The sequence below is a fragment of the Pipistrellus kuhlii genome, unplaced genomic scaffold (genome assembly GCF_014108245.1).
Source record: "Pipistrellus kuhlii isolate mPipKuh1 unplaced genomic scaffold, mPipKuh1.p scaffold_m20_p_24, whole genome shotgun sequence".
Lineage (NCBI taxonomy): Eukaryota > Metazoa > Chordata > Mammalia > Chiroptera > Vespertilionidae > Pipistrellus > Pipistrellus kuhlii.
Window position 1 is genome coordinate 1,007,225 of NW_023425523.1, and position 10,076 is coordinate 1,017,300.

General features: G+C 67.2%; 2 protein-coding genes across 7 annotated transcripts in view; both read left to right on the forward strand.

The window, feature by feature from the left end:
* The window catches only part of LOC118727414 (TLC domain-containing protein 4), a 35,440-nt gene extending 34,350 nt beyond the window's left edge, over positions 1-1,090 (forward strand). For all 5 annotated transcript variants that reach the window (XM_045586816.1, XM_036453189.2, XM_036453188.2 and 2 more), the window contains one exon: positions 632-1,090. In XM_045586816.1, coding sequence (XP_045442772.1) covers positions 632-950 — 319 coding nt within the window. In that variant the 3' untranslated portion in view covers positions 951-1,090. The remainder of the gene's footprint in view (positions 1-631) is intronic.
* Positions 1,091-4,722: 3,632 nt separating this feature from the next.
* On the forward strand, positions 4,723-9,254 carry RWDD3 (RWD domain containing 3). 2 transcript variants are annotated; one of them, XM_045586820.1, is made up of 4 exons: positions 4,723-4,906; positions 6,289-6,773; positions 8,660-8,837; positions 8,925-9,254. In XM_045586820.1, exons 1-4 carry the CDS (start codon positions 4,747-4,749, stop codon positions 9,032-9,034), a joined length of 933 nt encoding a protein of 310 aa, XP_045442776.1. In that variant the 5' UTR covers positions 4,723-4,746; the 3' UTR covers positions 9,035-9,254. The 2 variants fall into 2 exon arrangements, with proteins under 2 accessions (XP_045442776.1, XP_045442777.1); XM_045586821.1 differs by having other exon boundaries at positions 8,722-8,837.
* Positions 9,255-10,076: the final 822 nt, after the last annotated feature.

Consider the following 10,076-nt stretch of genomic DNA (forward strand, 5'->3'; position numbering starts at 1 on the left):
GGCTTTTGTTGGTTTTTATGTCCCTGGACACACCCCATCCTTCTGTCCTCTGATAAAAGGCATGTTTGTTAAAAGACAACACACCTAAGGACGTGTGTGTTCTGTGTCCCAGCCCGGCCCCAGCGACTCCTCTGGCAGCCTGGGCCCTCGCGTGGGAGAAGAAGGGCTTCAGAGCCAGGGCCGCGGCCGCCGGGCAGCTGTGTCCTGCACCCTCCCTCCCCGCCGGCAGCTGTGTCCTGCACCCTCCCTCCCCGCCGGCAGCTGTGTCCTGCACCCTCCCGCCGGCAGCTGGACGTGGACCGCCCTGCGGGCATGCACAGCGCCTGTCAGTGCTTCCACACCTGCCCCGGCCCCGTCTGTCCACCTGGGGCTGTGCTCACGGAGCTGTAACCGGGAATTAAAACGTCACTGCCCACAGACGCAAAGCAGTGACGTTTCTTACGTGTTTTATTTTCATTGATGTCAGAGAGGAAGGGAGAGGCAGAGAGGGACAGAGGCATCGATGATAAGAGAGAATCGTGGATTGGCTGCCTCCTGCCCGCAGCCCAGGCGTGGGCCCTGCCTGGGGACCGAGCCCAGGCCCCTCGGTCCGCAGGCCGCGCTCGTCCCAGCCGTGCCTCCCGTCCCGCAGGTGGTTCCTGGAAGCCCTGCGGTACTCCAAGCTCTCCACGGCCAACGTGCTCAACGGGCTGCTCATGACGCTGGCCTTCTTCGTGGTGCGCATCCTGCCCATCCCGTCCTTCTACGGCTACATGCTCTCCGTGGTGGGCACCGAGCCCTACGCGCGGCTGGGGCTGCTGACGCAGTGCTCCTGGGTGGGCTCCTGCGTGGTCCTGGACGTGATGAACGTCCTCTGGATGGTCAAGATCGCCAAGGGCTGCTTCCGCGTGCTGGCGCTGATGCGGCGGGAGAAGGCCGGCAGCAGCCTCCGCAACGGCAAGCTGGACTGAGCGCCGCGGCCCCGCTCCGCGTCAGGGACACGCCGCCCAGGGTTCCAGTCCCCCCCCCCCGCCTCCCTCCCTCCCTCCCTCCCTCTCTCTAAGTTTTTACCTGTAGGAAAGAGAAACTAAAGTTTTGTTTTTAATCCCAAGATTTCTTTCTTGATTTTTCCGTGCACCGTAAGCCGGAGGCAGCGTGAAGGTTTCCATAGACGGTCACATGGCGTGGGGGGGTCTGCCCAGGCTCCCAGACCTGCCGCGGCATGTCCCCACCCCCGGCCCCCGTCTGCGGGAGAGGGACCGGCCTGTGGACGCGGACGGCTCAGCACCTGCACCGCACGCTGCCCGCCTTCCCACGGCGGAGCGCCCCTTCCCGAGGCTGGGGCTCTGCTCCCTTTCCGGTGGACACCTCCTCCGGGCGCCGCGTGTGTGTGTGCAGGCTCCCCGGGCGCCTGCCCCGGCACCGCCGAGCTCCGGGAGCCGTGAGTGCCGCCTCCCCGGTGCCCAGCAGGTGCCCGGGGCCCGCGGAGGCGCCCGAGGAAAACCTGCCGTTTTCATTGGCCCCGGGAGCCCCACGGAGGCCGTGCCGGCGTCTCAGGGGCGTGTCTGTCCGGCTCCAAGGCGGGCCTCCTCTCGACGTGACCAAGGCGGTGGAATGTCCACGCTCACACCTGGGGCTGACGCCACCCCTGAGAGCGGCCCTTTGCTCACCGCCGCTCGCTCAGAGGCGTCTGCGGGGCGACCTGTGCGGGAGGGAGTCCACACCGCATGCTTGTTTCCTTTTTAAGGGAAACGAACACGTCCCAAAAGACACAATTAAAATAAATTCGGCCCGGCGGGTGTGGCTCAGGGGCTGAGCATTGACCTATGAGCCAGGGTGTCGGGGTTTGATTCCCGGCCAGGGCACAGGCCCGGGTTGCAGGCTTGATCCCCAGTGTGGGGCGTGCCGGAGGCAGCTGATGCACGACTCTGTCATTGATGTTTCTCTCTCTCTCCCCATCTCCCTTCCTCTCTGACCAATTAAAATATTGCTTAAAGGAAAGCACTGCAGGAAGTTTAAGCAGCGGTCAGACAAACCCGTGTGAGGAGGCGGAGGCAGGCCTGTAGCATTTACGAACGCCTGTTTACGACACGAAGCGAAGCCAACCCTGTGATGGTTTCATTGGGACACGTCTGTGGCTCCTCTTAGTCCTTCAACCGGTTGGGCGACCAGAGCGTCCCACCGGAGCCGCTGTGGGCGTTCTGGCTGCGGTCGCGGGGGCGGGGGGGGGGGGCAGCCTGAGGGAGCCCGGCTCTTTCATCTGCCAACTCACTGGCGTCCCGTTTATTTCCAAACAAACCTGCCAGCAGATGGCTCAGCCGGGTTCCCCGCGTACGAGGCCGCGGAGCCGAGCCGGTCCTGGCTGCCGGCCTGGCTGCCCCCCGCCCCCCGGGGATGGCTGGGGACGGGCTGGGGCTGAGGATGGCGCTGGGGCGGCGGACAGCTCTCACACCAGCTCCGTGTTTCAGACCAAACCCAAGGAGGGCCTTTCTCACTCCCAGAGATGCGGCTCCAAGAACTCCTCCGGCTGCCAGCTCATTTGTCTCCTGCCTACTACCCGCCCCCCTGCCCTCCCCTTCCCTCCCCTCCCCTCCCTCCCCCTTCCCTTCCCTTCCCTCCCCTCCCCGGAGGGAGGTGGGTTCAGGACGAGAATCACCGAAAGGGCCGTGTGCGTGGGGATATCAGAGGATAACGCTGCTTCTCTTAAAAACACGTTTTATTGATCTCGGAGAGGAAGGGAGAGGGAGGGAGAGAAACGTCAGAGATGAGCGCCATGGATCAGCTGCCTGCTGCTCCCCCCTGGGACGGCGCCCTGACCGGGAATGGAACGGAGCCTGTGGTGGGGCGATGGGCTCACCGGAGCCAGGCCGCAGGGCGCCGGGAATGTTCAGTAGGAAATGGACTCCTTTGTCTGATCGGAGCCCCAGGCACGGCTGCTGATCGGAATTAACTCTAAGGCGTCTAAAATAAAGCGCTGCTAACCAGCAGGCCCATCCGAGTGTGAATAAACCTGTCCAACGACAGTGAACACAGCCGGCTCTGAGAGCTCGGTCCCCGGAACCCCATGGTGTCCGTCTGGGCCTCTCCGGGCCTCCCTCCGGCCTCCCCCGGCCTCCCTCCGGGAGAGGCCTACCCTGGGAGCAGGCTCCCGTCTTCCCTCCCCGTGGCAGCAGCAGGAGGAGGGGCCGGAGGTGGGAGCACGACCAGGGCCACGGCCGCCCGCTGGTGCTGCAGGTCAGGGACCGCCACTGCAGCGGTCAGTCCCCCGCTGGCCTCTCAAAACGTCATCTCTTTTCAAAAAAAGAAACTCTAAGGCAACATCAGCACCAAACCAACCAACCAACGGACCCAAAAGGTTCTGCAGCCGTTGTGGCTCCGTCAGCTGGGCCCCCGGAACGCTTGCCGGTTCCATTCCCATCAGACAGTGTGTGCGTGCACTTGTACGTGCATGTGTATGATGCGTATACATGTGTAGTGTGCACGTGTTATGTGTGCATGCGTGTGCATGCACGTGTGTATGTGCATGCTGCGCGCGCGTGTGTGCGGGGTGTGGGGTGTGTGTGCTGTGTATGTGTGTGCTATGTGTGTGTGGGGTGAGTGTGTGTGTGTGCTGTGTGCGCGCTGTGTATGTGTGTCCTGTGTATGTGTGTCCTGTGTGTGGGGTGAGTGTGTATGGGGGGGGGAGAAGGGGTGCTCCATCCCGGGCAGCAGGGCCTGCAGGAGGCAGCTGAGGGCAGGCCCTCAGGATGTTTCTCTTTCTCTGCCTAAAAGTCAATTAAAACAAAACAAACAAAAGGTTCCGCCAGGCCCAGCAGGTGCCTCGCAGGGTCTCCAGCCTCGGAGCCAGGCTGAAACAGGATTGGGATCCCGCCGGTCCGGTCCGGGTCGGTCCGAGGACTCCGGTTCCTGAACCCAAGCGCTGGGTTCCCGGGCCCGTCTCTTCCTGTGGCTCCTGTGCCGCTGCTTCTGGCGTCGGCTCCACAGATTAATTATTGAGGAGCCTGTGTTTTATTGAGGAGCCTGTGTTTACACACGTGATGGCGCCCCAAGGCCGGGAGTCCCAGGGGGGGAGGAGGGGGGCCTGGGCAGCACCTGGCCGGGCAGTGACCCGGGGCCCAGGCTGCAGGGGCCGCCCCGGGGAGGCCCAGGCCCAGGCTGCAGGGGCCCAGGCTGCAGGGGCCCAGGCTGCGGGGGCCCAGGCTGCGGGGGGGGGGGGGGCCCAGGCTGAGAGTCCCCGCCTCCCCCCGCCCCTCCAGGAGCCCCACGTCCCCGCTCCCGCTCCTCCCGCCCAGTCCCCTCCGCCCGGCCTCCTCCTCCTCCCGCACCGGGGGCGGGCGGGGTGGGCGGGCAGGAAAGCCCGGCCCCGGGGCGCGGGGAGCCCGGCCATTCGCCGCCCCGGGAGGCGGGCGGCGGGCGGCGGGCGGCGGGCGGCGGGAGGCGGGAGGCGGGAGGCGGGAGGCAAAGGCCGGGGCGGGGGCACCGCGGGCCTGTCCGCCCGCCACGCGCCGCGCAGACGCGCGCGCCCCCCGGTGGCCACGGCCGGCAGCGCGGGCGGAAGGGGCGGCGGAGGCGGAGCGGATGGCGGCGCGGGAGGAGCGGATGGCGGCGGAGGAGGAGCGGGCGGAGGAGGAGCGGATGGCGGCGGAGGAGGAGCGGGCGGAGGAGGAGCGGATGGCGGCGGCGGAGGAGGAGCGGGCGGAGGAGGAGCGGATGGCGGCGGAGGAGGAGCGGGCGGCGGCGGAGGAGGAGCGGGCGGAGGAGGAGCGGATGGCGGCGGAGGAGGAGGAGCGGATGGCGGAGCAGGAGGAGCGGGCGGAGGAGGAGCGGGCGGCGGCGGAGGAGGAGCGGGCGGCGGCGGAGGAGGAGCGGGCGGCGCTGGCCGCGATCTTCTGCGGCCCCGGCGAGTGGGAGGTGCTCGGCCGCTCAGGTGCCCGCGGGGCCGCCCCAAGTGTGGCCGGGACCCCCGGCTGGGGGTGGGGATCGGAGGCCCCAGCTCGGGCGCCCCCCTCCGGCGGCCCCGGCCACCGCGCCCTGTGCCCGTCCCGCTCCCCGAACCCGGGAGCACCCGCCCCGGTGCTGGGGGGACCTGGGGGGACCTGGGGGTAGGAGTGCGCCCTCCGCACCCCCGCCCCGGTGCTGGGGGGATCTGGGGGGACCTGGGGGTAGGAGTGCGCCCTCCGCACCCCCGCCCCGGTGCTGGGGGGATCTGGGGGGACCTGGGGGTAGGAGTGCGCCCTCCGCACCCCCCGCCCCGGTGCTGGGGGGACCTGGGGGTAGGAGTGCGCCCTCCGCACCCCCGCCCCGGTGCTGGGGGGATCTGGGGGTAGGAGTGCGCCCTCCGCACCCCCCGCCCCGGTGCTGGGGGGACCTGGGGGTAGGAGTGCGCCCTCCGCACCCCCGCCCCGCACTGACCCTCCGGCTCTCCCCTCGGCCAGGGGCCTGCCCTGGCCCAGCCCCAGCCCAGGGGCCCCCAGCCTTACTGCCCCCCTGAGCGCGCCAACACCCTGACCCCCCAGACTTTCTTCACCGCGGCCCGCTGCCTAGAGGGCCACAACTTGTTAAAAAAAAAATACCAGTCCTATGAAGTGATGGGAAAATACAGCAACGAAATTTCAGACATAATAGAGAACTGAAACGCAGCAGCGCCTCCTGGTTAACGTAACCCTCTCCGCCGGCGGCCGGGCGCCCAGGGCGTGGTGTGCGGGAGAGGAGGCGGTCAGGGTCGGAAGCGGGTGCAGGGGGGTCACAGCGGGCGGAGGGTGAGGTGGGGATCGCTAACCCGCAGGCTGCTCCGCGCCACGCCCCCCGGCGGCCGGGCCCGGGGCTGCGGACATCCTGAGGCCACCGGTGCCTCCGGGCCTGCTGCTCTGGAGGCCGGCGGGCACGTGGCCCGGGCTGCCACCCGAGGGTGCCATTCAGCATGGCCGGGCCGTGGGAGTCCCTGGGGCGCTGTACGCGGGTGGTAACCATCACTCGTGGCCCAGGGTACGTGCGCCCTGCGCAGGGGGTCCGGGGAGACCCTGTCAGGTCTCCGCCCCTCCTTGGGCCGGGCAGGCAGCCCGGGTGCCAGGTCTCCTTCGCTTTGTCCTGCAGAGAGGACGGTGCTCAGGCTGGACGGGCGGCCTCGGGCTCCGTACAGCGCGTGTGGGCCTGCACCGCGCTCCCTGAGGCCGGAGGGGTGGGGGCGACTGGAAGAGACGGGGGAGGGGGTGTGGGGGGGGTGTGGGAGAGACCCCAGGTCCTCCCGGCCAGCTCCGGGCGGCATTGCCATCGGGGCCGGGCGCTAACCGGTTTCTCCGTGCCTTCCAGAGACCCGGGGCTCCGTGTGCAGAGTCCGCACCACGGCCGAGGGCCCGTCGGGCCCGGACACCCCCCTGGAGCTGGTGTTCCACCTGCCGGCCGGCTACCCCGCCTGCCCGCCGGGCGTCTCCGTCGGCTCCGAGCGCCTGACCAGGGCCCAGTGCGCGGCCCTGAGGGACCAGCTACTGGAGCAGGCCCGGGCCTTCCCGCCGGAACCGATGGTCCACCAGCTGGTCCTCTGGGCCCAGCAGAACCTCAGGCACCTGCTCGCCCCGCCGGGCTCGGGAGCCGGCCCCGGCGGGTGCGCCACGGCGGGCCCCGGGGAGGCCGAGGCGCCCTGGACGGCCCTGGTGCGCCTGGACCACATGCGGGCGAAGGCCAGCTACACGAGGACCCTGCGGCACTGGGCCTCCGCCCTGGGGCTGGCCGGGCGGCTCCTGTTCGCGGGCAGGGTCATCCTGCTGCTCCTGCAAGGCCCCCGGGACCGCGTCAAGGTGCCCGCCCGGGGCCTGTTGTCTGCCTTTGTTCTTAACGTGTGTACGCGGGAGGCCAGTGCACGGGGTTCGGGCTTCGTCCGGGAGGAAGGACAGCCGAAAGGTCGTCTAATTAGCATATGACACTTGCGTTATTATAGATTTTAATTGGTTTCAGAGCGGAGGGGGGAGGGAGAGAGAGAAACCGCCATGATGAGAGAGCATCATGGATGGGCTGCCTCCTGCACGCCCCCCACTGGGGATGGAGCCCGCCACCCGGGCCTGTGCCCTGACCGGGAATCGAACCCTGACCTCCTGGCTCCTAGGTGGACGCTCAGCCCTGAGCCATGCCGCCGGGCCAGCGGCCACTTTAGTTTGCGCCCTAACCCCTGCAGGAGGAGCCGGCTCTCCTGACCTGAGGTCCTGGGAGTCGCTCCTGCGCCTTGGGGTGGGGGAGGCGGCTCACGTTCAGTCAGCTTTCCGCCTTCGGAGTTTCCCGGTTCTCCTGGACTCCCAGCCTGTTCCCGTGGGACCAGGGAGAGGCCCGTCACAGCCCCTCTCCGGGGCCACAGCCACCTTGGGCTTTGTGCTCGGGGGTGACCGGGAGGCATTGGAGTTCAGTGCGGCCCCGGGCGGGGCCGACCCGGCACCACGCACAGGAGGGCAGCTTCTCAGAGGCGGGAGCACGGAGCCCACGGGCGGCAGGCGGCAGGCGGCAGGCGGCAGGCCCTCCCTGGCGCAGGCTCCCCGGAGGCTCCCTGGCTCTTCACGGCGCCGGTGTCCGGGGAGGCGGCTGCTCTCCGACGTGAGGCCGGACCCCCAGGTTCACTCCTGGGCGGAGCGTGCCTGCAGAGAAATCGCACTTCTTTTTAAGGGCTGGCTTCTGTTTTAACGAGCCTCACCTGAGGCTGTTTTTTCCATTGACAGAGAGAGGAGAGAGAGGGAGAGAGAGGTCAGAGTGAGGGAGGGAGAGAGAGGTCAGAGTGAGGGAGGGAGAGAGAGGTCAGTGTGAGAGAGAGAGAGGGAGAGAGAGGTCAGTGTGAGAGAGAGAGAGGGAGAGAGAGGTCAGTGTGTGAGAGAGAGGGAGAGAGAGGTCAGAGTGAGAGAGAGAGAGAGAGAGAGAGGTCAGTGTGAGGGAGGGGGAGAGAGGTCAGTGTGAGAGAGGCACGTGGATTGGTCGTCTCCTGCAGGTGCCCTGACGGCCGGGAATGGACCTGTGGCTGAGGGACATGCCCTTGACCTGAACCAAACGGCCGGGTGGAGTTCTTCCTTGTTTACCTCCTGTCCCTGACGTGCCTTCTAATGCCAACAAGCCCGAGGCCGTTAGAGGTCGCGGTGAGGACTGGTCGCAGGTGCTGGTCCCCAGCGTGGAGCGGTGCAGCCCGGCAGACGCCGCCTGTTTGCAGAGTGGGCGCGGCCACCGGGGCAGCCACGCAGACGCCGGCGCAGTGGCCTGTGCTCAGCAGGGGGCAGGCTCCTGAGGCCACAGTGACGGGCCACCGGCCCAGGCCCAGCGGGCAGGCCGCCCAGGCCGGCATGGAGCCTGAGACGGCCTCTTCTGGCCTCTGGTCCCCGGCCGGCCGGCCGGCCGGCCCGTCACACCAGCCAGTGAGCAAAAACACGCGCACCCCCCGCCGCCCGGTTCCCACGGAGACAGGCGGGAGCTCAGCCTGCAGGCGCCTGGCTGCTCACAAGCTTGGGACCCAGGCCCGGCCGGCGAGGCGCCATGGGTGCGCGCGGACCTAGGAACCAGGAGGTCTCGGTTCGGTTCCCGGTCCGGGTACAGGCCCGGGCTGTGGGCTTGATCCCTAGAGGGGGGCAGGCGGGAGGCAGCCGGTCCATGGTTCTCTCTCATCGTGGATGTTTCTCTTTCTGAAATCAATACAAACACATTTTCTTAAACAGAGAGAGGAAAACTTGGGGCCCAGAGCTTCAGGCACCCACAGACAACATCCTGCTTGTCCCGCAGGAGTTCCTGGTGCTGCAGAGGACCTCCAAGGTGGACGTGGACTCGAGTGGGAGGAAGTGCAGAGAGAGGATGGCCAGCGTGCTGTGGGAGGCCTGGGCGCAGCCGGGACACGCCAGGTGTGGCCGGGCAGCGTGGGCACCGGCGCCAGCGGCCGTGGTCGCCCTCCGGGCGGCCGGCTCATTCCCGTCTATCTCCTGCCGCAGGTTCCTGGCCTTTGAAGTCAAAGAGTTTTCGTCGCTGGACGAGCTGCAGAAGGAGTTTGAAGCTGCAGGACTCTTGGCGCTGTTCTCCGAGTTGGCCCTGGGGCTGGTGAAGTGACGGAAGACGGCATTTTTTCTTTTTTTTGAACAGCTGCGTTGGTTTGTTTCTGTTTGCATTGGATTTTGGGGGTGGACAGCCGGAAGCCCTCAGAGAGGGATGATTGCAGAGTGTCTGTGCGGCCAAACGGGAGACGCCGTCCTCTCTTCAGGAACAAAAGCCGATTCTGTTTGCGGAATTTTACGCAGTTAAGACGCCCGTGTTGTTTTTTTATTTATTTTTAATAAATCTTTATTGTTCAGATTATTACAATTGTTTCTCCTTTCCCCGCCCTCCCCCCTTTTCCCCTCCACCTGGTCCCCACTCCACCCTCTGCTGTTAGCTCCTGCCCTCCCTCTTTACATTTTTAATGACTCAGAGAGGAAGGGAGAGGGGGAGAGAAACATCAGGGAGGAGAGAGAATCACCAGTCGGCTGCCTCCTGCACACCCCACACGGGACCCAGCCCGCAACCCGGGCCTGTGCCCTGAGCGGGAATCGAACCCTGACCTCCGGGTTCACAGGTCGCCGCTCCGCACAGCCGTGCCGGCCGGGCTGTGTGCTCTGTGTGACGGTGGAGGCTGGTCCGGTGGAGGGAGCGTTCGGGACAAGAAGACGGCGGCCGAGAGCCCTGGCTCCCAGCCGGCGTGCTTGCTGTGGGGCCGTGCCCTTTAATGAATGACTTCTGGGAAGAAAGTGTTTCCCTGCGTCCTTTCCTCGGTTTTCATCGTCGGCATGTGGCCATGACCCCCCCATTTATCTCACCACCGGAGTCCCCGGCCCACGCTCCGCCCCAGGCCCCGCCCAGAGCTTCTGCCAGCGCCCCGTGGCCAGTGGGACGGGCAGACCCGGTCCCTGTCCATCCCGGTTCCGTGGTCGGTGTCACCGGACCTCCCGGGGCCCCCAGCGGTGACCGTGGACCGTCCTCTGACCCCCATCTCTCTCCTGCATCTGGGGAGCTGCCCCGTCCAATCCCGCGATGCCTGTCCCCCACCGGCCCCGTCGGCGGGGCGGCCCGGTGCCTCGGCTCTCACGGCTTCCGGCCAGGACTGCTGGGGT